This window comes from Tubulanus polymorphus, chromosome 10 (assembly GCF_964204645.1).
Source record: "Tubulanus polymorphus chromosome 10, tnTubPoly1.2, whole genome shotgun sequence".
Lineage (NCBI taxonomy): Eukaryota > Metazoa > Nemertea > Palaeonemertea > Tubulaniformes > Tubulanidae > Tubulanus > Tubulanus polymorphus.
Window position 1 is genome coordinate 12,110,644 of NC_134034.1, and position 27,720 is coordinate 12,138,363.

The 27,720-nt window shown below is 40.4% G+C and overlaps 3 protein-coding genes across 4 annotated transcripts in view; 1 reads left to right on the plus strand and 2 right to left on the minus strand.

Moving 5' to 3' along the window:
• Window positions 1-2,411: 2,411 nt before the first annotated feature.
• On the minus strand, window positions 2,412-7,239 carry LOC141911618 (uncharacterized). The gene is made up of 10 exons (XM_074802605.1): window positions 7,113-7,239; window positions 6,200-6,316; window positions 5,805-5,921; window positions 5,232-5,348; window positions 4,843-4,962; window positions 4,204-4,320; window positions 3,733-3,852; window positions 3,261-3,377; window positions 3,059-3,178; window positions 2,412-2,745 (listed from the first exon to the last, which is right to left on the minus strand). Exons 1-10 carry the CDS (start codon window positions 7,237-7,239, stop codon window positions 2,711-2,713), a joined length of 1,107 nt encoding a protein of 368 aa, XP_074658706.1. The 3' UTR covers window positions 2,412-2,710.
• A 9,259-nt stretch (window positions 7,240-16,498) lies between these two features.
• On the plus strand, window positions 16,499-20,231 carry LOC141911619 (hepatocyte growth factor activator serine protease-like). Its single transcript, XM_074802606.1, has 10 exons — window positions 16,499-16,565; window positions 16,885-17,037; window positions 17,215-17,343; window positions 17,872-18,015; window positions 18,494-18,607; window positions 18,790-18,906; window positions 19,025-19,165; window positions 19,500-19,613; window positions 19,814-19,939; window positions 20,032-20,231. Exons 1-10 carry the CDS (start codon window positions 16,499-16,501, stop codon window positions 20,160-20,162), a joined length of 1,236 nt encoding a protein of 411 aa, XP_074658707.1. The 3' UTR covers window positions 20,163-20,231.
• A 2,587-nt stretch (window positions 20,232-22,818) lies between these two features.
• LOC141911927 (calcitonin gene-related peptide type 1 receptor-like) overlaps window positions 22,819-27,720 on the minus strand; it is a 31,216-nt gene continuing 26,314 nt past the window's right edge. The window contains exons 10-13 of one of the 2 annotated variants that reach the window (XR_012620102.1): window positions 27,564-27,696; window positions 26,995-27,036; window positions 23,967-25,179; window positions 22,819-22,958 (exon numbers count right to left, since the gene is read on the minus strand). Coding sequence is in view for 1 of the 2 variants with exons in the window: in XM_074803036.1 (XP_074659137.1) it covers window positions 24,970-25,179; window positions 26,995-27,036; window positions 27,564-27,696 (385 nt within the window). In the remaining variant the exon portion in view is untranslated. Of the gene's footprint in view, window positions 22,959-23,655; window positions 25,180-26,994; window positions 27,037-27,563; window positions 27,697-27,720 lie in introns of those variants that run through there. The other variant, XM_074803036.1, reaches the window with a different exon arrangement.

Genomic DNA, 27,720 nt, shown 5'->3' on the forward strand with positions numbered 1-27,720 from the left:
AATGTGTATATATACATATAAACACGAATTTCTAGATCTGTCCGCTATGATGATCGATAGTTCGTTTTATCCAGTGCGTTCAAATATTGGGACGAAATTCTAGGTTTGGAAGATAGATCTTTAAATCCAAGGTCATTTACGAGGTTCCGCTATACATAAAACTATAAGTTCCGTTTTTTGGTGTAGATCTCTTAGCGGTACGCGCTTGGTTGTGTGTGTAATAGTACGCGGTCTCTATGTTACCCGTGTATAAACTCGCGTCGATCAGTCTGCTGTTACTAGAAAATGTATCAAGTATAAGTTTGCTTTTTCTCATCTTTACCTCCACGGTGCGGTGGTGTTTTGCGTTGTAGCGCGGAGGAGCTGATGCGGATGGCATGAGCGGCAACCCCCGAGAGTAGAACCTGCTTCTTAATCGTAAAAATAAATCTTTATCTCTTTGTTTACCCGCTGTAGCCGCCGTGCTTAAAGGTATCATCGCCCAACAGCCTACACTCACTGATTCAAGGTTGAGCCTTGATTTATGTGTATTCTAATATATAATTATAGGCGTTCTGTTGGCTGCCAATCTTATATTTTGTCAAACGGACGGATTAGGTCTCGATTTTCAGGTTCGCGTTGGTCACGATGGACCAAAATGATTGACCTTATCCACTTTCGTCACTTGTGCAGTGTTCACATTTTTACTTTTTACTTCAGTTAGCCGTTCGCGCTTGACAGCCGGGATGACACGCAGTCAATCCAAGTTTAAGCTCATTTTAAAATCTAACAAAATCAAAACCCAGTCTAATAAGCTCAATTCAGTCATACAGCCAATCTAACAACTTAAGACCAGTTCACACTCATTTTGATTCTATAGCCATTCTATAACAGCAAGACCAGTCTTATTGATTTTATAGACAATCTTATTACAATATCAAGCTAAGCTTATGACGGTGCAACATTTTGAAATCTTCTGTTTGATTGTTTTCTTAAATATTCTTTTGAGTCTACTACACAGAGCAACCAGCCAGTCGCGGCGGCAGGGGAGCGGATATGGGGAGGGGGGATAAAGGAAATATTTCCACCTCGGAGATCAAATCTCATTCCACGTATAACCGCAATCATTTTATCACGCCGATATTTTCTCCTGGCGGTCCAATCATTTCTAAGATATCTGTCTGCGTCTTGCGTATGTATATTTAGGCCTGTATATGTTTCGTAGTTAAATGTTAAAAAGTAAAATGGCCGCCGTCCAAAACCGCAAATCAACTTTACTATACAAAATGCGAATCATTGTTATTTTCCTTAAGGCTAAACAAAAATGATACCTTGTTTCTCCGCAGCGGCCGGGTCATTTTAGTAAAATATGATAAAATTTGTAAACAGTTCATTTCTATAGCGGCCGGGTCTGTTATGGTAAAATTGATCACGATTTAAAAAAAAGTAATGTATAGGGTAGATAGGCGGCCGGCCGCGTCAACATTTAAGCTCAGCAGAGCGGAGAAACAAGGTATCAATTTTTTTTTAGCCTAACATGTTTTTGTGTCGTTTTTTTTTTCTAGAATTTAAGAAACCAATCCCTCCACAGCGCGAAAACGAATCCTACAAACCAAAAAACTGACTCTCCCCTTGAACTGAACTCTGGAAATATAAACATCGTTAACGATATTTCCGGGACAAAGAAAAATCAGACACAGACAACTTTTCAAAACGCTTTTATTTTGATTCTTATTCTCGTTTTCTGTGAAGTTATAAAAAGATATCCGTCGTCGTTTCTCTTGTAACCTTTGCGTTACGACGACTGGCCAGACACCTCTTTATCAAACGGGGTCGAATTCGAGATGCCACGCCGCCATCCAGGCAGGCACACCCAGGCTATTGTCGTTCCCACGCAGAGACGAGTTGGCTAATATTGCAAACAAAATATCTATATGAGAAATGTCAGATTGATCAGATCGCACAAGAAGGTCGCACGTGGCGTTCCGAGAATTCATTTTCAAAACAAGGTGTATGTATAGAGACTCTCAAGGAAATGTATTTTTCTTTAAAAGTTTAAACTAAACGAGAAGTGTCTTATCGTTTATCATCGAAGAAAAATTCCGAAGTTGATCCATCAACGGAACGATGAACTGATAAACAATTTTTGATTCGTCGTTTTGCAGTCCATGGCCGAACTGACAGCGGAATGAATCTACGGGGCTTACTCCTGGGTCGAAGAACGAAACACAGTCACAAAATAAACGACAACAAATTCAGTTGAAATGATTTAGTAGGACGATACGGGAAGTTTCCCAAGTACGGCGATGGTTAGAACAAATGAATTGAATTATGAAAGTTTTGAAATAGTCGAAATTATTGTTGTTCTTGAATCCCAGTTTTTCTAACTGTAGTTTAAAGTAGCCAACTATATAATTCCCGGTCACCAAGTGCACATATACAAAGTCGCCACAATATACCATTGCTGTGATAATATAAGATTAGAGTCGTCTAAACAAGTTAAGTTATATTTTGTACATATATGATACCCGTTTTACAAAGTAGAATGTTATTTGCCGGTGAAAACTAGAATTCACAAATACAAGAGACAGCATTACGGCTGCAGCTGCTAAAACTATTGGGTTTTTGAGGTTTTAAAATATTCGATTTATGATCGTTAATCAATCTGTTCTTGATAGTCACTCACAGATAACGATGCTGGGTATCACAAGGTGAACTATGGCTCCCCTTCTTATCTTCTCTTACGACCCCAACCGAAACCGCGATCTGAAAACGAGATAATGAATCTTTAATAGGAGAAAATTTTCTTCTTGATGCAAGGTTGGGGATGATGATCCTGATAATAGTGTCCACCAGTCGTTTCTTTGATTAAAAAGATGCTCCGTTCGACAGTGGCAATCGAGGATTCCGCTTGTGGCAAGCGATGATCCACCAGGTGTCGCTAGTGTGCATCCAGAGAACTACTCCCGAATTTCTTATTAAATTCAATGAAAATCTGTCCATAATCTCTAAGAATGATGAACTGAATTCGTGCTATGGACCTTTAACAACCCCCCCCCCTCGCTGCTAGAATACTCACAGCCGAAGTATTGACAGTCTCTTCCTATATAACCAAAGTAGCATCTGCAGACCCTCGAATCATTGATCAAATTGACGCAGACGCCTTTTTTACACGGTCGAAGATCGCACGGTTTCTTCCCTGATGTAGAAAAAAGCATTAGAAGTCATACGGCACAAGATATACGACGTACGATATACGATTAAGGCTTTACAACACGTACTAGTTTCGCAGCTCGTTCCGGTGTAGTAATATGAACATGAGCACGTCCTGGATCCTCGCGATCCGTTCCTACACGAACCTCCGTTCTTGCAAGGACTCTTCTCACATGGCGATTTCTCTGAATAAAAAATATACAAATTTTTAGTTTTTACATGGTTAGCCTTCTCGTATATTGAAACTCGGAGTTATCTATTTATAGCACACTTCTATTCATTTGAATTGCTTTGATGCATTCATCTGTTCCCAAAACCCACCAGCCGCACACCTGCCAGGAATGAAATAAGGGGGTTGAAATTGAAATGGGAGTACAGATATATAATTGGTCGGTCGATTTACAGAATCTTTATTCAAATCGAAAGGCATAATTTGGAAGTTTCGTTTCCCCCTCCCTCGCATCCCCACCAGTAGTGGCTAGTGTGCAACCGTCGCGCACGGTTAGATCATCCCCATCATCATCAGTAAAGGTAACCGACCTGTCTCGCATCGCGGTCCACGGTAGCTCGGTGTACACGCACACTTGTATTGTCCTGCGCCCAGATTCGTGCACGTTCCACTATTCAAACACGGTTTCAACTGTTTACAAGGATCTTCAGCTGATGAGAGAATGAGAACAAAAATAAACTGTCGTTCACAAAATGGAGACTGAAGCCTATATGGATGACCCACAATATGACCCACATGATGATATATAGATGACCCACAATATTGAAGATAGAGCATATATAAATGACCCACAATATTGAAGATTGAGGATATATATAAATGGCCCACAATATTGAAGGTTGACAACGAAAATGAGTTAATCTCACGGTTCTGGGTGGTAGTATGCATCTACCCATAGTTAACCACCTTTAACCGTTGTTTTTATATGGACAATAATTCGTGGCTCTTTTATATGCACTACATATATTACAACTAGTTTCAATTTATAGTCTTATATTTACCTATCTGGCAGAATTCGCCGCTGTATTTCGCTTGGCATTTACACTGGAATTTACCACCAGGTTTTCGGATACAACTGGCGTTATTTTGACATTCGGTAGCGGCCAAATCACACGCATCTGTAACATAATATCGATTCATCAAGCGGGCTATAGAAGTTCTACGAGATATAAATATGGCTGCCTCTAGTCATAGTTTTAGAATCTTATTTACACTCAAAACTCATTACGGGTTTGCGGATGAGACTAACAATCAGAAATTAAAGATTACAAATTAGAAATTTAAAGTTTTGAAAATTATGAAACTCTTTCGTAATCGGTATTCATAAAGGTTATTTGTTCAGATGGCTGTTATTGTCAATTTTTTACGGATTAAAAATAGAAGGACAAATAGTACAGTAAATCTACTTGTTAGGATGGAATTCTATATTTCTCTCAGCTTTTTCTCAGCAAAGCCTTTTGTGCTAGTTGTCAAAGCTAAAAGGACATATATCTATTTGACAAAATAACGTAAGAGTTTTGGTCGATCGAGTGGTTCATTCTATCATTGTGTAATGACTGCTTTAAACTCGCATCGATGGCACACAATTCGATGACGTCATAGGGGGAGTCCGGAAGCAACGAAATCGCTATATTGTATACCTTCCTCGCAGTGAGCTCCTAAATAACCATCATTACAGGCACACCGGTATCCAGAGGTTTTATTCGAAGAGTCCATAACACAATCACCGCTGCCACAATCAACATTGTGACATTTGTCAACTAGAAATTAAAAATAAATCGAATCATTAGGAGAAGTTTGTTCGGTTTTTTGTTCATCTTGCTTTAAGTCGTTCAGCTCTTGGTTTCTCAAAACTTGCACTATTAAATCGTTTATTCAACCTCATGACGGGATCACGGCCGTCGAAGTGTTTGTTGCCCGCACACTGTAAGTAGCCAGCAGGACTATAACCCGGTTGGCACTGATCCTAAGGAGTTACTGAAGCTGGTCTGATAATTATCATTCTCAGGAGTTTTGAGACATGTTTTACCTGTTTGGCAATGTGTTCCCACGTATCCGCTTGCACAGTTACATCGGTATCCAGAACTTTGACTGGAGTCTCTCATACATTCACCACTGTTACAATTAATATTGTGACATTTATCAACTAGAAATTAGAAATATAAATAATTAGAAACAGTACGAGTATTTTATTTGCTTGTATTTGTTTATCTTGATTTGTCCTGTTCGGATCTTGATTTTTCAAGTTTAACCTTATTCTAAGTAATTTGCTAGGTTATTTGAGCATTCCTATTGGATTGTCCATTGAACCTCTCGACAGGACCACTGCCCGCAGTTTCAAACTTGTCTATCCAACTTTTTTGCCATCGGAATTTCTTATTCTAGATCTTTGCTCTATGTCGTTCCGACCTTGTTTTCTCAAAACTAACTCTATTAGATTTTTCATTTGACCCCATGACGGGACCACGACATTCGAGCTGTTGCCCGCACAGTGTAAGCAGTCAGCAGGCCCACTCAGCGTTGATCCCACGGCGCAACCGAGGACGATCTAGTTTTTTTCCAATCCCAGGCCCCAGTTCCCAGAGTTTTCAGACTCGCTTACCTTCCTGACAATGAGTTCCCACGTATCCGCTTGTACAGTCACATCGGTATCCAGAACTTTGACTCGAGTCTCTGATACATTCACCACTACCACAATCAACATTGTGACATTTATTACCTAAGATTAGAGGTGAGACAAAGATATAAATGTAGAAAAATATTTCACGAAATCAAACACCCGAAATCTACCATGAGAAGACTTTTCATGAGTGAATTTAAGGGAAGAATTTTTACGATAGCTTTTTTTAGCGTCGTAGCAACGCCGAAATACTGGCCCCGAGGGAAAAGCTATTGCAGCAGTTCTCAGCATTTGCTGGCCGGAAACCGCCCTCGAAAACAAGGCTTTAGTAGGAATGCTATGGTAAAGTTGAAAGTTAGGATTTTTAAAATGCCTACGTTGTCCACAGTGTCTTCCGATATAGCCATCATCACAGTCGCAACGATATCCGGATGGTTTCTTAGAGTCTCTCATACAGGTACCTTTGCGGCAGTTGATATTGTGACATTTATCAACTAGATAAAAAAAATGAAAAGAACAACTATAGACTATTGTTTGTTGAAAAGCAAAATTAAATCCGTTCGAAATTACGAAATAGAATGTAAACCCAGCAATGGTGTAACATATGAAAATCCCACTGAAAATTAAGTCGGAAACTTTCCCTTGAGCTGGTAGTTTATTCAACGTTTCTTTCGACGATACAGTCGAAACGTGGAATAAACTACTAGCTCAAGGAATACGGTATTCCTGAAGATGACTATTAGGATATAGTCGAAACGTTGAATAAACTACACTAGCTCAAGGAATACGGTATTCCTGAAGATGACTATTAGGATATAGTCGAAACGTTGAATAAACTACACTAGCTCAAGGAATACAGTATTCCTGAAGATGACTATTAGGATATAGTCGAAACGTTGAATAAACTACACTAGCTCAAGGAATACAATATTCCTGAAGATGACTATTAGGATATAGTCGAAACGTTGAATAAACTACACTAGCTCAAGGAATACAGTATTCCTGAAGATGGCTATTAGGATAAAGTCGAAACGTTGAATAAACTACACTAGCTCAAGGAATACAATATTCCTGAAGATGACTATTAGGATATAGTCGAAACGTTGAATAAACTACTAGCTCAAGGAATACAATATTCCTGAAGATGACTATTAGGATAAAGTCGAAACGTTGAATAAACTACTAGCTCAAGGAATACAATATTCCTGAAGATGACTATTAGGATATAGTCGAAACGTTGAATAAACTACTAGCTCAAGGAATACAACATCAGGGAAGTAGTTACTATACCTGTCTCACAGTTGTAGCCAATGAATCCAGGCTGGCATTTGCACCGGTATTGACTGGTGCTACGCCGGGAACGCCCAGAACCAGGCGGCAACATCAAGTTCAGCGAGCCCGCTTGATTACTGCCCATATTCAGGGAGCCTACTCGACTATTGCTCAACTTCAGGGAGCCCATTCTACTGTGTGATGTTGCTTGACAAGTGCCATTATTTTTACACTGGACTCCGTAACAGTGATCCACTGAAACAGAAAACAAATAAATCATAATCTAACACAAAAACATATCTGGAATAAAGCTATAGGTCTATGGAAACCAACTTTAAAACACCAATCTATAAGCCTATCTTAATTCTGTAACCACTGGCAGCTTAAGACCGGTTTTTTAAAGACTTCGCAACTTGGCCGGACTGTTGCTATAACCGGAACTGTACCTGTTTCACAGTTGTTTCCGATGAATCCGGGCTTGCAGCTGCAGCGGTACAGACTGGCGCTGCGGCGGCTCAGCTTTAACCCGGGCGGTAGTAACCAGTCTGGTTTATTGTTATCACCCAGGTCCAGAGAACCTGATCTACTACCGCTGACGACTCCTGTCGTCGCGCTGCAAGTTCCACCGTTCATGCATGGTGTTCCGTGACAGTGATCAACTACAGATAGAAAATAGGTATTCGAACATAAAAATAAATCAAGGATTCGAACCCAACTGAAAAATGTGGGCAAGCTGAAATTGCGTAACATGAAAATGTGCACAACATGGTGGTTGACCAAACAGAATCATATAGAATTAACCACTTTTGGGATATGATAGTAAAAGACGTGGGTGGAAATTGAGCTACATTGAAAATAATGGAAAAATATCAGTCGGAATTTGATAGAAAAATCCGTTGTTGGAAATAGATAGAAAATGCACTTCATGAAAATGTACAACGTGGAAAATGACCAACATAAATTTGAAAGAATAATTCAGTGCTAGAAAATAGCAGAAAAAAGCAAAATGGAAAATGCACAACATGTCAAATGATAGAATTCTATCATTTTCCGTGTTGTTAATTTTCTAATTCACTATCAACTAATTATTGTTGGCCATCGTTGGAATTAGCACAACATGATATTGGTAGAATAGCCATCGTCGTTACTATCACTGACAGTGTGTGGGAAATCCGGGATTCGAACCCAATCTTAAGGAACATGATGCGATTATCGTACGGAAATTTCGCGAAGAATTGCGAGAACCGACTTAATCTTATCGAATACGATCATTTGAGTGTCGTCTTATGAAAATTTCTCGCACTTACCCTGTCCGCAATCGAGTCCTTTAAAACCGGATTTACACTCGCAAGCGTAACCCTGCGCGTTCATATCGGCTAATTTACATACTCCGCCATTTAGACACGAGTTGCTCTTGCAAGGATTTCTCTCTGAAATAGATTGTTCATCAGTTATGTTGAAGGTAAATCTGTCCTACGGATTATCATTATCACAATCGATGAATGGTGAACGCATAGAGTGAAGCCGTGCCAATCACTGTGCAAAGAAAACTAACTTACATAACGCATACATTATTATAACCGTTTTACGGCATCAAAAATGAATTAATTTTGCCGGTATTAATGGTTTTTGATGTATTTCTTCTGGAGCCTAGAATTCATCTCTTTCAAAGATGATAAACTTATCTTAGAAAAGTCGTAAAGAATGACGACATGATGACCTACTTTCGCATTTCGTTCCGACAAACCCGTCCTTGCAAACACAAGTGTATTTCGAAGCTTTGCCGTCGTCATCATCGCAAGTTCCATTATTTTTACAGACGATTCCAGCGCAATGGTCGCCTGCAGATGAATAATGATTTGAAAGTGAATAGTTAATCAAGTTCTTCGATGTTGTTGTGTGTGTGTGTGTGTGGGGGGGGGGGGTAGGGTAGGGGGGGGGGGGGGGTAAAGGGTGTTGGGAGGTGAGAGGGGCGCTCACTTACTGTATTGGCAGAACGAACCCTTGTAACCGGGATCGCATTTACACGTGAACGCTATCTCTGATGATGGCACGCATTTTCCGTGACCCCATTCACAAATCGTTTTTTTGCAGATATCTATACGAATAAGAGTGAAAAAGATTCTTAAAAAATGATTGCCTCGTATGATTTACAGAGGCCAGTTGCACAAAAATGGCGCTTTCATTGTAGTGATAATTAAAAGTTCATTTTTACCACGGTACAAATCCGAAATTACTCTTCATTCACTTCAACAATTTTATTAAGAACTTCATGAATAAACTAATGAATAGTTTATCGATTTATATTTCGGTGATTTATCAAAACGATGCCGTGGCAAGCGAACATTTTCTGCGTGATAATGTTATATTGGGGTTCTTCATTGGACCTCTCGAAACCCGATTACTAAGACTGACAACCTATTTCAAAGTACAAGACCATTTTGATCATAATCCATCTTTATCCTGCTTCAAACGTGCATCCCACGTCACAGTCACGTGACCTTACATGATTTGTACGAACAATCACAAACAAACTGTGTTACAATAAGCAGGCAGCAGGTGACGCGTCGGTTGAAGAATATTTACCTTTTTCACAATGCTCTCCGCTGAATCCCAGTTTACAATGGCACTTGTATCCACCCTGGTTATCGAGTTTGCACGTTCCTCCCGCTCCACAATCCACATCGCTGCACGGGTGTCTCACTGCGATAAACAATAGTATTCAAAATTTCAGTTTCGACGATATTGAATTTGAGCTACCCGATTGAGGTACAGCACTTGAGCCGGTTAAATTAAGCAACGTTTTAATGGCATGATAATTGAGATGCAGGGAAATATTTCAATCAACTTGTTGGTTCTTCGTCGGTGATTTTCAGAAGGCATTCAGCAGACGAGGTTCCACCCCTAACCAATCAAATGGACCCACCTGACTGTGTTATCAAATAGGGGGATCTGGTAGATACGTAGTTGTTTGGTGGATGTCTTACCGTATTATCGAGTTCGTAGTCTGAATCAATTACCTTTTGGTATCTGGGTCTGACACAGCTTTCCCATGAAGCCTTCGGCACAGGCGCACGTGTACTCAGAGGCGCTGTTACCTTCCACGCACGTTCCTCCGTTTCTACATTTCACTAATTTGCATACCGACGAGCTCACTGCATTAGAAACAAATAAATACCCGGATACATTTCTCGGCAAGGTTTAGAATTTGGAATATATTGAACAAAAGTGTAAGATGAATTGGAAAATACAAAATTCGCTCATATGCAGAGACGCCACGACTTCAGTTATATGATGACTTATACAAACGAGTCGAATTACATTTAGTAAATTGAATTAGAATTACAAATTGGACTCGAAAATGGGACCAGCTACACACAGAAGTGGCTAGAGATTTAAGATCAGTCTTAGACCAACTTGTTCCTTTAGTCAATCTGACAACTTGGATGTAAGTCACGACTGAGACCTGCAGCCGGTTGGATAGTCACGGCTTAGACTATAGCAAATCTAACAACTTAAGACCACTTTTGGATTTAAGACCACTTTTGGACTTAAGTCTCGACTATGGAACCGGCCCCTGGAGCCGGTTGCATAGTCACGCCTTAGACTTAAGACCAGTCTAAGACCAATTTAGTTCCATAGCAAATCTAACAACTTAAGACCAGTCTTAAGATTTAAGACCACTTTTGGACTTAAGTCTCGACTATGGAACCGGCCCCTGGGTCCGGTTCCATAGACAGGGCTTAGACTTAAGACCAGTATAAGACATACTTAGTTCTATAGCCAATCTAACAACTTAAGACCAGTCTTAAGGTTTAAGACCACTTTTGGTCTTAAGTCTTGACTACGGAACCGACCCCTGGAGCCGGTCGCACAGTCACGGCTTAGACTTAAGACCAGTCTAAGACCAATTTAGTTCTAAAGCAAATCTAACAACTTAAGACCAGTCTTAAGATTTAAGACCACTTTTGGACTTAAGTCACGACTGTGCAACTGGCCCCTGGGTTTTGATTGCATACCTGCTTCCTGACAATGAATTCCGGTGTATCCATGCGGACATGTGCACTGATACGACGTGGGATCGACCTTCGTACAAGTTCCGCCGTTGACGCAAGGTTTCGCTTCACACGGGTCGACTAGAAAAAAAAAAACACAGAAAAAGTTCTGTTTAAACTACGTTCTGTTTGCATCCGTTCTGTTACCGGTGGCCTCCACGGGCACTAATTGAAGGACCCAGTCTTCGGGCAATCCATGATATCCAAAAACACGTGATATCTATACATTCTAAAATACTGACAATGAATTTATGGCCATTGAATCGAAAATGTAGAACTTCTGAAGGGCAAAAGCCCGTGGTTTCAAAGCTAATATCAAACATTTAATATCTGATCTATGTATACAGCATCTTCACCCGTCAAAGGATTCGAACCCACTACGCTAAAGCTGTTCCCCGAACCCCTTGACCTCACGAGTCGTTGGAGTCGTTACTAGCCGACCAGAATCCGGTCGTACCAATCACAGCGCTTGTAACAAACCGTCAGTAGACTTCTGTTTGTTTTCCCGTTAAATTGACCAATCAGCGAACGTTTTACCGAACAAGGAAGTATTTCGCAAATCGATATATGACGTCACGCGCAACAGCGCCAGTAATGAAATCACGCTTCGTGAGGCCAGGGGGCTGGTGGAAGCGAGTTCGGGAGTGATACCGGACCCCTGGCAAGCGAGGATGTGTATACAGTGTTCTTAAACAATCGATATCGTCCCTCACTTACCACAGTATCCCCAGTATCCGGGGGTATCGGTGAAACACCATTTGCGACCACCTTCGACGCAGGTGCCCATCACTTTACCGTTATGGATGTAAGGAAACATACATTCAGCACCTTCGTTTGCGTTGCCTCCCGTGGTCACTAGAATCAAAAATTAAAAACATTACAAATTTACTTTTGAACCCAGTTCAACAAGGTTGCGCGGGTTTAATTTGAATCTGGATCCAGTTCTACAGTTGAGTAAGTTTCATTTGACTCTGCATCCACCAGACCTATTGCGTGGGTTTCATTTGGTTCCGAATCCAATTTAATAGTCGCGTGGGTTTTAATTTGACTATGGACGGTTTTTATTTGAAGTAGGGGGCGTCGGCGTTGACCTACCTGTAGCCTCGTATTGACACTTCAAACCGCTGTATTTTATCGGACAGGTGCAGTGAAATCCAGTTTTAGTATCCGTACATTTACCGTTATTCTCGCACGGTAGCGATGCGCAGGTTCCTCGTACTTTATCCGCTACAAGAGTAGACGATACAAAATATTACTTTCCGTAAAATTCTTTTTCCATAATTATGACAAAATGTTCACTCAGACGTGGAGAATTAAATGAAACCTGCTACATACACATTTAGAGAAGATTAAAAATCAATTTTTTTTTTCATAAAAATAGCCTTAACTAAACTTATTCTCGCCTGTAATGATTATACCCCATTCCATTTCTTTTTACCTCAATTCATGATGAATAAATTTTGTTTTTTTAAAGCTTTAATCGAGAATTCATTCAGTTTTTTTCCTAGGGTTATTTGAATCAAAGTATCTATCATCGATACTTTGTGCTACTACCACAGTATTTAAGCATCCTTAATATAGACAATAAATCAAAAACATATTTCGAAGAAATTTATAATCTACCGGTAAATGTTTCTATTGAATACGATTTTGTAGTGATGAGAATGGTGACGGTTATTTTCGTACTTACGGCAATATTGCCACTTCCTGTCTTCGTCGTAGTTGGATGTGACGGCGCACCAGAAGCTCTCGCCGTACGGTTCGCATTTCGAGTATATCTCGGACTGATATTGGAATGGGAACACGCAAAACTTCCCCAGATCTTTCACTGTCAAAATTGGTAATCAAGAGTTTTAATATCAGTAATATGTTTACATATACTTTTGCCTCCGATTAGTAGCGCCACCTGGGAGCCGGAAGTGCTCCCCGTATGTTTTTGGAAGACATTAGATCCAATAAGACTTTCTTTGCGTCCGTCTTTTTTAACCTTTGTCGCGTGATCTGTTTAATGAGTAATGCAGTAATCTTTTCGAGGATTTCAAAGGAGAGGAAGGGGGCCTGCGACGATGATACAAAATAGTCTGGCACAATATGTCGTTTGGAGGATTTTCTAGGGAAAATTAATTACAAAAAGTTCGTACGATTTTGAACGATTTCAGACACACGGCAGGTTTGTTATCGCTAGCTGCCCAGAAGAGAGAAAGCGTAGGAATCTTAGAAATAACTATAGAATTCAGGATGTTCACTTACTGCAGTAACCCCAAGTTTTATCCTGGTCGTAATCTGTAGTGGTTGAGCACCAAAAGTTATTAGCATTCTTCCAAGTACAGTCGTTGTATTCGACGCCTTGGTAGGTGAACGGGAAAACACATGACGCACCGTGCGCGTTACCGCCACGAGTTTCTGTAAGAAAAGAGTTTAGAGAAGTCATAATGAGTTCGCAGGATTAAAAAACCTCCAATGTCTGCGAATCTGATATCATACAGAAATATGAACATGAAATTCATTCGTATGTAGATTTAAAATCAAAAGTTGAAAAGACGCGAAAATTTAAATTCATTTGAAATCCGTAACAGATCATTTAAAGTTCAAAAGTAAAGAGATCTTCACCTAGAACAGGGAATATTACTCAATAAGGCGATATTCTAAAGTTAAAAATAAAAAAATTTAACGAAGAAAGGAACTCATTTCGACCCAAATGCAGTGAGTTCTCTGAGTATTTTCAACGTTTTAAATCTAACTGTTTTTTCTGACGAATTTATTTCGATGATTTCTAATTTCGATTTTTCAGTTCTCGCTAAAAACTTACCTATTTGAACGGCAGAAACTAAACCTGCAAAACACGCCGCAAAAACTATCAACGACTTCATCGGGTTCATGATCGTCCGAACTTCTCGAGCGCGCAATCACAAACTGATCGCATTTCCTGCAGACACCTGGCGCTTATAAGGGAGATCGCAAGGGATCATCTGCTAAACGACCGTGGCGCAACAGCGGACCCTTGTTTGATACCGCTGATTGGTTAACGACGGACGTCGATCCGCCTATAATCACGAGGAATGAAGCCAGTGATTATGAAGGAAATACAGATGTGGCCCGGTGTTTGATTTTGAAGTGGGTCGTTCAATCTGTACACGGACTGATAGTTACAGTAGGAGTCTGACTATGCAGAACGAATGCGTGCCTGAGTAGAGTTAGACAACAGATTGACGGCCCCAAATACTTGAGAAATTGATTCGCCATCATTTGGGAGGCAAAATATTTCATACGATCGGATATAGAATAAAATATTAAATATTTTTTGTTACTAGTTTTGATTGCCAAGCTTCAGGCGTCGAGATAGAAATCCCTTTCGCCTCCTGTGAGGGTAGTATCCCCATCCCCCGATGCATGCATAACTACCTTTTCAGAACTTGACTGAAGAAACCAATGAAAGATATTCGTGATATCTGCTCTTCTCTCCAAGTCAAGGCGGCCACTTTCCCCCGTTTAAAAATTCCTTGGGTTTCCTAGATTTTTTTTCTAGATTTCTCTGATACCCTGGGTTTCCTTCCAGATTTTACAAATCAGCGTCACCTTGCATGCGATGGTTTCAAATAAACCTGATCTTTATTCGATACGTCTCACATTTCATATTCGACGTACGGTTGACAGAAACACGCATTGATTTCGATATGTGACTCATCCTTAAACAGATGATCCATACTTAATCAAACATTGACGAAATCGAAACTCATTTTCGCAATCTGGCCTTCTCCTGTTGAATGCAGTGATCTGCTGCAAATACTTCAATTCCGATGCTTTTATTTGGAAAGTTCAAACAATCGCCTTTTATCGCCGTCTGCGAAAATTGATCGAGGTCACATAAAGCTCACATAAGCTACTTCGCCTAAAAAGAGTCATATACACTGGTAAAATTCTACCCCGAGTTGGTGTCAAATACTGAGTAAGAGTTTGTGAAATACAGTAGACTCTGTGTCTTACTGCGGTAAAGTTGAGACTGATAAAATTCTACCCCGAGTTGGTGTCAAATACTTATATAAAAGAGTTTGTGAAATACAGTAGACCTTACTGCGGTAAAGTTGAGACTGGTAAAATTCTACCCCGAGTTGGTGTCAAATACTTATGGGTAAGAGTTTGTGAAATACAGTAGACTCTGTCTCTTACTGCGGTAAAGTTAAGACTGGTAAAATTCTACCCCGAGTTGGTGTCAAATACTGAGTAAGAGTTTGTGAAATACAGTAGACTCTGTCTCTTACAGCGGTAAAGTTAAGACTGGTAAAATTCTACCCCGAGTTTGTGTCAAATACTGAGTAAGAGTTTGTGAAATACAGTAGACTCTGTCTCTTACTGCGGTAAAGTTGAGACCGGTAAAATTCTACCCAGAGTTGGTGTCAAATACTGAGTAAGAGTTAGTGAAATACAGTAGACTCTGTCCCTTACTGTGGTTAAGTTGAGACCGGTAAAATTCTACCCAGAGTTGGTGTCAAATACTGAGTAAGAGTTAGTGAAATACAGTAGACTCTGTCCCTTACTGTGGTTAAGTTGAGACTGGTAAATTCTACCCCGAGTTGGTGTCAAATACTGAGTAAGAGTTTGTGAAATACAATAAACTCCGTCTCTAACTGCGGCAAAGATGATGAAACTGGTAAATTTCACCCCAAGTTGGTTGATAAAGGTTGGCATTTTGACATTCTGTTTGCCCGAAGTCGACCATTAATTAAACCATCAAAAATTCTCGCACAAGAGCCGATAATTAGTAAACAGATTCTTGCAATCTATTAACACGCATTTCCGATTAAATCATTGAAAAGCGCAAACAAAGCCAGAGTTTAATAGGGTAATATCCATTTCACGAATCGATCGCTCGAACAACCATCCACAAACACATATTAAACACACCACGACGCGTGGTCATCACGATATTTCACAAATAAACAAATCTTCGAGCGTATATATTTGTTGAATACAATGTTTGCTTGACTTTCGTTGTCTGTTTATGCGTAAACAAAACTTAGACCAGGTGACAACCTTCACTCTGGACGTGGTAAAGGCACTAACATAAGTATTCGGATATCTGTCTCTGGGCAGTTCTAAATCGAATTTAAAATACCACAGTAAAAATGAAAAATATAATCTGAATTGATTCTAGAGCTTAAATTGATTCTAGATTCTTGAGCCTAGTAGTTTATTTCCGGCTTTTGTCCTAATAGTCATCTTCAAAAAACGGCAATTTTTGCTCCATTTTTCATTCTTATTGTGGTATTCTTATATCATTCTTACTAAACAGCGTTTCATCATTAGTTCTACATCTGTTGGACAGGGGGCGGCAGCAGTTTGATGATGATGATGACGTGTTTGACTATCAGTTTGTTGATACTGGTGAAGATGCTGGCTGTGAACTCACAGACGATAGGTAAAGCATTAATTATTATTCTCTTGCAACAGACACGTTATATTTCTTTAAGAAGCGTCGGTGGTCAGTAGATCCACAGGTACTTGAGTCCCATTGGTCACTAGTGTTCTATTTTCTAGTAGCCCTCGGATGTCGATTGTCGAATCTTGCACATTGGTATATATTTTTTTTCAAGGTTCAATTCCTTTTAATAAAAAAATAACTACTCAAACAATTTTAGCTGCTTTGCTGCCATATTTATTGTTTATCTTTCGCCATCCATATAAAGTCGTGTGTATGTAAGTATTCGTAAAATCAATAAATTCAAAGTTTCTTGCAGTGACGTATGGCGGTAATTCCGGTGGCGCCACCTGTAATTTACCGTTCAGCTACAACAATAGACTGTACTCCGATTGTACGATGGTCAGCGCCTCCTATCCGTGGTGTTCAACAACTTTTGACTATAACGCCGATAGAAAGTGGGGCTATTGTCGTAAGTAGAATCCAAGGTGTCGTAACTGGCACGCGAGGATTTTAAATAGTAATTTCAACCGAGTACCACCGAACTTGCGGTTCATTAGAAAAGATGGCGTTCTCGACAAATCTTCCTATGACGTCACACTTGAAATCATTCAAAGATATTGAACAGATTTGTTTTTCTTTCTTCCAGCAATTCAGAAATGCACCGATTCACCTTGCATGAAGGGAGGAACTTGTACGGACGTCGGAAGTGGTAACGGGTTTAAGTGCACATGTTCAGGGGCATATTTCGGGGAGAGATGTCAGTACAAATCTGTAGGTAAATAGGTCACCTGTAACATAAGTAGGTCACTGGTATCTATAGGTAAACAGCTCAAACTGGAAACTAAAATAGGTCAACTGTACTTATAGTATGATAGGTCACCAAGGGCCGACTCTATCATCCAACCGGACGCGTCCGGACGTCTCCAATTTCACTCTTTTATCGATCACGCGATCATCCGGATATCTCCGGACTCTCGATTCTGGCGAGGTGGTTAAGTTGCGGAGTGGAGCCATACGGTTAAGAAGATACACGTTCAGCATAGCATTAACAGGCAACCAGTCTAGGCTCAGCAACCAGTCTATTAAGTGATAGCGCAGTCGTTCTCCGATTGTACTCTTTTTCACCGATATCAATCCGGACGTGATAATAGAGTCGGCCCGCACATCACCAATACGGGTCACTTGTAGAGCATATGTAGGTAAATAGGTCATCTGTGGTCTCTTCCATCGTAATTTATTATTTTCTAACACTCACGTCCTCTAATGTGTGCTACAAATATTGTTTCCACATCTTGTGTTCCAGTGGTTACTGGTGGAACCGCTTTACCAGGAGCTAAATGTATGTTCCCGTTTCTGTACGGTGGAACTCCTCGAACGACTTGTATTAATACTGGTACACGACAAGACTGGTGCTATACTGACAGTGCCAATAGATACGGATACTGCTGTGAGTAATAGACCACATTGAACCCATAAGTTGTGGAACTGAGCTCAGAGACAAATTAAACCCACGCAACTGTGGAATGGGGCTGAAAGACAAATAAAACCCACACAACTGTGGAATGGGGCTCAAAGACAAATTAAACCCACACAACTGGAGAACTGGGCTCAAAGACAAATCAAACCCACACAACTGTGGAACTGGGCTCAAAGACAAATCAAACCCACACAACTGTGGAACTTGGCTAAAAGACAGATAAAACCCACACAACTGTGGTACTGTGTTCAGATTCAGATAAATTCACGTAACTGTGGAACTAGATTCAGAGTCAAATTACACCCACACGACTGTGGAACTGGATCTACAGTCAGATTTAACCCACACAGCCCAGTGTAATTGGAACAAATGTGGAACTGTGATATAGCGCGCAACTGTGAGACATATTCCAACCAAAGCGACGATCTATCTTTCTCCTTTTCATTAGTAAGACCGTGTCAGTCAGGGCCGTGTAGAAATGGCGGACAATGTAAAATGGCTGATGCTGTTAACTACGAGTGTGAATGCACGCGCGGATGGTCAGGACGACAATGTCAAAACAGTAAGTGATTTTTATTTACAGCGAGTTGAACAAACTAGATAAAATTGAGTCATTGTCGAATGAGGACCGTCTTCATAATGAGAAGGGGCGAGTCTTAGAACAGTCACAAACTCTAGTAATGGAAATCGATGCCCCGATCAATCATATACGATTCGTTCAATCATTATCCGTTCGATTTCCAGGAAACTGTGATACGAACCCTTGTCAAAATGGTGGAACTTGCTCGGACACGCCGAGCGGGTATCAATGCGCATGTACAACCAAATATAGCGGTAGTACTTGTCAGTATTTGGCTGTAGGTAAGATTGAGGGTTACTTCCTTTGAGCCCTAACTAAACTTTAACTCAAAATTAAACAACTAACATTCAATTTGTGATAGTTATCTCTTATTTGTTTTGTCTTTCGTCTAAATCACAGAAACACAAGGCGGCAATGCGATACCTGGTACTCTATGTATGTTCCCGTTTACATCCGGAGGAACCCAGTATACTGTGTGCGCCCCGGGAGCTGCGAACAAATGGTGTTACACCGATGCCGCCAATACATGGGGATACTGTGGTAAGGCTCGATCACAATGGCCACCATCACTCATCACAATCCATGTCTGACGTCATTTAACGATACGTGAACTCAGGAGCAAAGCAAGACCTCGATTGGTGACGTCAAACTAACCGTTTGGCGATGTCATGGGGAGTCGGCCGCCTAATACTCCTGTACATTACTTTTAAAAATCATGATCAAGCTTCCCATAACAGACCCGGCCGCTAAAATAGAAATGAACTAATTACAAATTTTATTGCACTTAACAAAATGACCCAGCCGATTAGAAACAAGGCATTATTTTATTTTAGCCTTAGTTTTGATATTGTTTCTTTTCTTGTAAATCTTTCAGTGGATCCTTGTGAGCCGAACCCGTGTTTAAATATGGGCACGTGTAGCAAAACAGGTCCTAAGACGTATGAGTGCACGTGCACTAGAGGTTTCTCTGGCACTAACTGTGAAACACGTAAGTAACTTAACAACCTCCTGAGAAGAGTCGAGATTCTAAATCGAAAATCATGGCCCTTAGATTCTCAGGCGGGTTTCGATTGATCGGATTCCGGAATGCAATTCCGAATTAAAAATCATTCCGGAATCGGCAGAGACCAATCTAAAACTACATTCGGTAGATCTCTTTGTCTGACGTACTAATCTTTTTTTTTGAAGCGATCGATTTTTGTCAAGGTGTCGTTTGCCAAAACCGCGGCACATGCGCGGTAGATCTGGCCACAGCTAGCGGATACCAGTGTTCGTGTAGAACTGGTTTTTCAGGCAATCTCTGCCAAAACAAAGGTCTGTGTTTATAGGTTTAGGTGCCAACTCAAATTGACGAAATTCGACGAAATTGATAAAAATGTTTTTAAAATGTCTTCTATTCGTTTCAGTTCCGGTTACGTGTGCCAGTCTACCGTGTCAAAACGGTGGCCTGTGCGCTGACTTTCCGAATGGTGTGCGCATGTGCACGTGTGCGAGGGGTTTCTACGGAATCAGCTGCGAACGGGCGTTCGGCCGATAGATGTCCCGTTGAAAGCACTTGTGACTCAGTCAGTTGAGCCCCACGACTCATAAACAGTAGGCCATTCGAATCCCGCGTAGGGAATATCATATATAATGAAACATGTAATATAAGACGAATAAAAGTTTAGGTTATCTTAATGATTAAATTGTAAATCAATTGGTCATTCGGCAGGACATCGATGATAGTTCCTATAACACCCGCTAGATGGCAAACTAGTGAAATCAAGCGCTCGATACGCGATCAAAATGCAGCAGGCATGTTGACTCTATACGCCTATAGGTGGCAGGTTGCTATGTTTCGGTCAGACAGCTATGAAACCCCCTAAAAATCAATCAACGTTTGATTGTCTTTAGGTGATTGATTTGCACATGGAAAGAGTTAGTGAAGAACATCAATGACACATAGGTTAAGGAAACCACTTTGAGAGAATTTAGTATATAGCATAAGAGGACGAAACATTTCAAAATAAACGATACTATGTTTTATTTATACATCGGTCATTGATACAAATATAATAATTATCATAATGTTTATAATAATAATAATAATAATAGTAATAATAATAATAATAATAATAATAATAATAATAATAATAATGAAGAAAGGATTCACAGAGATTTAACACTTACGGAGACAACGATCCTGGACTCGAATCGCCAGTTTGTCTGCGAAGATTAGCTCAGACGAACTGTTGAACTGGGTCCAGAATCTCGTTTGATAGACTGGTACTAAACGTTTCACTACAATAGTTACAGTCAAACTGGGTAACGTCATCGTAGCTGAGAGACGATCATTACGTTGACGACGTTGACGCCATGGACGTATAAACTAGATCTAGTTTATACGTCCATGCTTACACTTAGTAAATTTAGTATGAAATACAAGTTGAAAAACAAATTGAGACTCAAAAATGGAGACGATTTTCAGCAACGATGACGTCTCAACCAAGTTCGACTGTATAGCATGTCATCTTAGTTACATAGTTGATTTTAATTGCTAATGTTGGTGTCAATCGAATGCCCGGACCTGCATCCCTCTCAGCCTGGACCCAACAGACCCCTCAGCCTGGACCCTGCATCCTCTCAGCCTGGACCCTATAGTCTCCCAGCCTGGACTTTACAGCCTCCTCAGTCCGGATCATACAAACCCCTCAGTCCGGATCCGGCATCCCTCGGACAGTCGATACTTATAAAAAAACGCCCCACAATATCAGCGAACAACGGCTAAAACTCAGTTCCACTTACGTTTCGGAAAGAATGCTGCTTTACAATTTCACATTCGCATTTGGAGTTCATTTAAGGTTTCATTTTAGATAAATCTCTGAACATAGATGTAATCAATCTGATCCAAACTCCAGCGAAACAGAATTTTGGGATGTTGTTCGTTAGTATTGTGGGGTGTTTTATGTACAACAAAGACTATACGGTGACTAGATCGCTACCTGCATTGAAAACAGGCAAGAGATATATATCTAGTCACAGGGAAACCGCGCAAAATGTATACATTGATACTGTTTATATCATAAAGACTCGTGTTCCTTGGTAGTAGATAAAATTTGTTCTTGTTTTGGTAATTTATCCTAGATATTATTGGTTTAGATATTTCATACATTGATAAAGTCACATTTACATTAGTTTTGAACAGTATATTAATAATAATGATAATAATCAATCGACAGGCGTTTCTACGGAAACCCGTCGCCAATACATAACGAAGTGCCGGCACTGTGGCAAATAACCACCAGGTGCGCTAGTGTGAAGTCGGACACAAACACCTTAGGATTTCTAATACAGCAGAATCTCGTTACAACGAACTTCAAGGTACCGGAAAATATTATTATAATCAATGGATAGTTCGTTATATACAGTGTGAAATTATCAAAATTTGGGATGAAATTCGACAATCACGCCATCTATAAGGTGCCCGTAAAACAAGCGCCAATAATGCAAGAAGCGTTAATATTGTTTAGGACCGCTAGGAGTCGCCTTATTACCAAATAATGTGCCGACGAACCTATGACACAATCATAGCTAAATTCAACGTAAGTTGTTGACGCTGAATAAATAGAAGGTCAACACTATTTACATTCAAAACATAATAATGCACAGTTACAGGTGACAATGACGTCATAGGTACGTCACTGACGTACAACCAATCGCCATCCAGTGTTATCTATTAAAAGTTAGCGACTAGATAAGTACACAATAATGTTAATAGGTGTCGCCACCGATGATGCACGACCGATGTTTTAGTCGCTATTGTGGCGACCACTGGGTAAACCGATCAGGATTAAGCACCACTGCTGACGTAGTAACCGTTATATTCAAATTCAAATACCGACAACGAAACGAAACACAAATTACAAGTTGATGGTTATACTGAACTACAACAAGTCGTAATAGTCGTCTTCGCTTTATGTTTACTGTAACGGTGACTGTTTTGGTTCGTATCCTCGCCGCCAGATAGCTGTAGCGATTGGGCACCACCGTCTGCGTAGTGACCGCTTTTAGAATAGTTTCTACACAGAATCCAGTTAGCGCACGACCGCGACAAACCACCACTTCCGCTCCCGCCTCCACCGCGCGAGCTAAAGTTCTTTTTACCGTTCAGAGGCTCTTTCTCGCGGTGTGTATGCGGCGCTGCGGTTGTTTGTAGATTAATATCCGGCGCGCTGGTCACTTGTGTAGTGCTGTAGGTCATGCCGTGTCGATTTGCCATAGCCGCAGCGGCCACGGGGTTCGAACCCCGCATTAATTGGTGTTGACCCCATTTACGCTGTATTAACGATATTACCTGAAACGAGACACAAACCGGAAAATATTCATTATCTCAATATACGAAACCGGTGACACGTGTCACATGCTTAACGAAGTTGGAAAGGAATAAAACACACTGATTATAATGGGGCACCGGCACACGAGCGATCCCGTAAGATGGCGCAACTAAGACTAACTCGATCAAAATTAGTTGATTTTCAATTAACTTTTTTCTCTATATCGGTATACCGATCCAAAAAGTAGGCATATATCGCGTTTAGATAAAATCAGATTAATCTTGAATTTATACGTGACACAAATTCCGTAGCATGGACGTCGTTTTGTACACTAGCGAACCTGGCGGAACATGGTGGAACTGTACTTGTCATAGAAGTGTAGCCGGTACCCCATTGAGCTGGATAATATTTTGCGTATAACTTTCGTTAAGTTGTCAATGAATTCGATTCATTGGCCTAGCGATTAAATATGTTGATTTATTCCTATCAATCCTCGACGTACCTTAACATAAAAAATACAACATAATTCTGAAGATGAGGGGGGTCGATAGTGGGGTATATACAATCGTAGGCTCTCATGCAATATATATGATATTTGCAATGGCATGCGGGTGCAAGGGATATAAGATAGATAGATGGATAAGCATAAAGTGGTAGGAAATTAAAAATGGCTTCTTTTAAAGAATGCGACTGCGCATGCGTAACGCATCCATCGACAGCTGGGTTTATCAATACATTTAGACTCGCGAGGGGGCGCTTAGTGGTTAATTAAGAAGTGCGCATGTGCAGAGTAGTGTTAAAAGCCTGTGCTGCGGTGAGACAACATCCCCGGCTGGGATTCGAACCTGAATCTCTTAGGCCTGAGATTAGACCACGTGTTCGAATGACGTATAACCGCATGGCCTACCCTAGCGAGGATTGCATGACCCGGCCGCGTGCGCTACGACGCAGTTCGGTTCGAATCCCGGAATACGGGGTTGATGCCTGGTGTGAGTTAGTGTAACACTTTGTGTGACGTAGTAGCTTACATAATGTCCGGTGGATGTCAGTAGTCGCCATCGCTCACCAACAGCAGCAAAATGCGTTCTCAAAAAAAACATGCCCCGATCCAAACGCGTGATGCCCAACAGTCCTGTGTATTCATCCTCAATAACTAATCCATTCGTTAATCCGTGTTAGACAAATATAAGTATACATATATATATATATTCCGATATATATTTCTATATGTTTATATCGATTGCACTGATACATATAATGAAGCGGTTATTGATAGAACGAGTGTTTTTCTATGTACAGCCGTCAAAAATATATTTCAACATTTTTCGCAAAACATTTTCCTACACAGACAGACGTGGCTTATATTCAGAGAGGTTAAAGTTAGATCAGGGTTTCATTGTTGTATTTACAGGTAAACTGGGTTCAAGTCTTGTTGTTTTTTCGTAAGGCCTCGCTTTCCGGAGGTGCCTTCATACAGCAAACATACAGATAGTAATATTTTTTTCTGTTTTAATTCATTCTTCTGAGATAATTCAAACTTGTTCGAAACAATGGTCGATGTCAAAATTCTGCTTGTTAGCTGTCAAAAAATTAATCCAATGTCCGCGATACTCCTCACTTTATCAAATGACACTTGATCGTATATGATTCATCAGCGGGCGCTTTGCGGCCATATTGAAATTGAGATATTTACATATTCATTTCAAGTTCCGCCTAAAGCACCACGATCGATATTTACAAACATGCGCATGTTCGATCGAACGTGTACACGTGTGAATTTCCTTTCGTTCGTACACAGAACAAACTACAAAGCATTGTATATACATTATATACATTCAACGTTCGTCAATAGACTTCAGTCATAAGTCACTATATTGATCAGTCACAGCCTAATTCCAGCACATGTCGCATAACCTCATTCCTACACAAGAAAAGTGACGTCACTTCCTGTCAAAATGGCCGCCATGTTTATATAGAAATTTTTTTTCTTAACTTTCATGTTTTGAAATAGAACTGACGCTAGGTGGCGCGCTAACACGGACTGACGTGGATTTTTGGTTTTCCGTTTTTCTTGCCGTTCAGACACGGTTTGATCGACGGTTCGTCCTGGTGACTCGTCGCCGTGTAAGAGTAATCCATGTTCGCCGTGGTCACCTGGGTCGCGAACGACATACCGCGTGACCGCGTCTTGCCCTGCATTAGCTGGTGCTGCCCCCACTTGCGCTTGACGATAGCGATCACCTATAGCGAGAAACAAAATAAAACAAACGGTACGAAAAAGTGTAAACAAAAAAGATCGTCTGCTTCGGAGAGGGCGCGAACATAAAAGGTGAAGGTCATTCGGTAGCGTACGGCGGAGTTTTGCAATAAATACATCATTGATATTGCATATCACAGACACTGGGTTCGTAACGTTAGTCTTTCTAGAATCTACTTTGCCCAACCCCCACCCCAACTACTCGACTTGCTCTAGTGGCCAAAGGCGCAAGAACTTTCATGCCTTCGATCCTTTCTTACTTTCGAGACTATTTCGAGTTCGATATTCCGAACCGAACGTGCGTAAGGAGAATTCTTATACTGCGTACCTTTTTTGATTTCTGTTTGCGTATTTTAAAGATTTGAATTTTCAAAACAATGTGTCGCAATTCAAGAACGTTCGAACTTCTCAAACTGCCCAGCTCAACCAACATTAATTATTCTAGAAGGGTAGCGGGCAGGGATATATTTAACTTAAAACACTACTTCACAGACACAAGCATGCCACGCCTATATATACAAACTACATCCAATAAAATAAAAGTGTCTATAAATTTCCTTAATTTGAATTTTGTGGGATTCGAACCCGACAGCTTGGCGTTAGTAATACGACGACATTCTCCAGAACTGGCCAATTCACCCGGTTCGAATCCCAGCAAGCAGTTTTAGATCACGATATCATTTAGCGCGCAGTGAAATTTAGAAGTCAGCCGACAAAATAGTTGTGTTACCATAACGACGTTAGCTTTAGAAATGTTGTTATCGTATGCGATATTCAATCTAGATTTTTCTAATTTGTATCCTTTTAATTAGAAATTCGCTCCTAAACCGATTTCAATAATCTCGTTTTAAGCTCCGTAAGATAAGTTGTTGATTGAAACTTTCCTTTCATCTCCTGATGAATTAACAGCGGATAATCTGAAGGATTCACTGAGTGAATACATCGAGAAGAAAATGTGACAATAAAAATCTAGATTTTTATTTCTGCAGGATTAATATCGAGGAATCGATGTTTTCAGGAAGAAAGTAAAAATTACGATCAGTTACTGACGACGACCTTCTCATTTCGAGGACTCCAACGATTTCTAGTAAAACCTACTCAATGACTTCATCGATTCAGTACAATTATGATTAGTTACTAATGACGACTTTCTCATTCTCGATGATTTCAACGATTCAGTAAAATTATGATTAGTTACTAATGACGACTTTCTCATTCTCCATGACATCAACAATTCAGTAAAATTATGATTAGTTACTAATGACGACTTTCTCATTCTCGATGACATCAACGATTCAGTAAAATTATGATTAGTTACTTATGACGACCTTCTCATTCTCAATAACTTCAACGATTCAGTAAAATTATTATTAGTTACTAATGACGACTTTCTCCTTTTCGTGATTTGATGGTTATTTGTAGTGATTTGAATGACAGGTTGATTTACCATGACCACCAGTAAATGACAACCAGTAAATGACCACCAGTAAATGACAACCAGTAAATGACCACTAGTAAATGAGGTTGATAGATAATTTATGTATCTAACGCGCAAACCAATAACAACACCGATTTGGGTCAAGAAGATCGGGATACCTCGGTAGTTTCCGTAAGAATGTTGAGATTGTATGATGCGATAGCCGATTGTGCGGATAGTCGGGATAATTCGGTATTTTCCGGAAAATGTCGATTAAATTCGTTTGAATTGAGTATCTCGTCGGTACGATTCGGCAGATTCCGGAAATGTCCGATTCGGGTGAGGGAAGGTGTGTCTTTATGTATTTAAATATACCACTTACCTCTCCGTTACAAAAACAGAAAATAACCGCGACGAACAAACCCTAAAAAGACAAATCAATTTATTCTCATTAGCAACATTTAACAAGTATTCCCGTTAATGACTGACGTAATAGGTGGATATATGGGGCCATAAATATATAGCATATCTACAGAATAGCCTAGGGAATATCTATCATTACGTCACGATTCTATTGACGTCATAGGTTGATACAGAGGTAACCATATATCTTGTATAAGGGTCTTGTGGTGACGTCATAGGTGGATGTAACGGAGGCAGCCACATTTTGTATAAGGGCATGATGACGTCAATGTTGGATTTTATGGAGAAGGGTCTGCAGACGTCGTAGGTTGATACAGAGGTAACCATATATCTTGTTTAAGGGTCTGGTGACGTCATAGATGGATGTAACGGAGGCAGCCACATTTTGTATAAGGGCATGGTGACGTCAATGTTGGATTTTATGGAGAAGGGTCTACAGACGTTGTAGGTTGATTCAGAGGTAAATTTGAATCTTGTTCAAGGGTCTTGTGCTGACGTCACAGTTGGAGAGTAACGGGGCAGCCGTACCTGGAACGACACTACGACAGCTGCGATGATCAGATAAATGGTCTGCGCTGCGGGTTCTGTTGGACGGAATGGTATGATCATGTACTGCAGGCCGAGTAGCGGTATCAGTATGATGATAGCACGCACTGCCTTCCTGCAATATAACAACACAACTAAC

Bases quoted from the DNA above. Each gene is read 5' to 3' on its own strand.
- LOC141911618 (XM_074802605.1), bottom strand. From the start codon at position 7,239: ATGGGCAGTAATCAAGCGGGCTCGCTGAACTTGATGTTGCCGCCTGGT. The intron at 3,378-3,732 runs GTCGGTTACCTT...TTTTTTATTCAG, and splicing joins TGGACCGCGATGCGAGACAG to AGAAATCGCCATGTGAGAAG. The intron at 3,179-3,260 runs GTACGTGTTGTA...TTTCTACATCAG, and splicing joins CGGAACGAGCTGCGAAACTA to GGAAGAAACCGTGCGATCTT.
- LOC141911619 (XM_074802606.1), top strand. From the start codon at position 16,499: ATGACGTGTTTGACTATCAGTTTGTTGATACTGGTGAAGATGCTGGCT. The intron at 16,566-16,884 runs GTAAAGCATTAA...AGTTTCTTGCAG, and splicing joins TGTGAACTCACAGACGATAG to TGACGTATGGCGGTAATTCC. The intron at 18,016-18,493 runs GTGAGTAATAGA...CCTTTTCATTAG, and splicing joins CAATAGATACGGATACTGCT to TAAGACCGTGTCAGTCAGGG.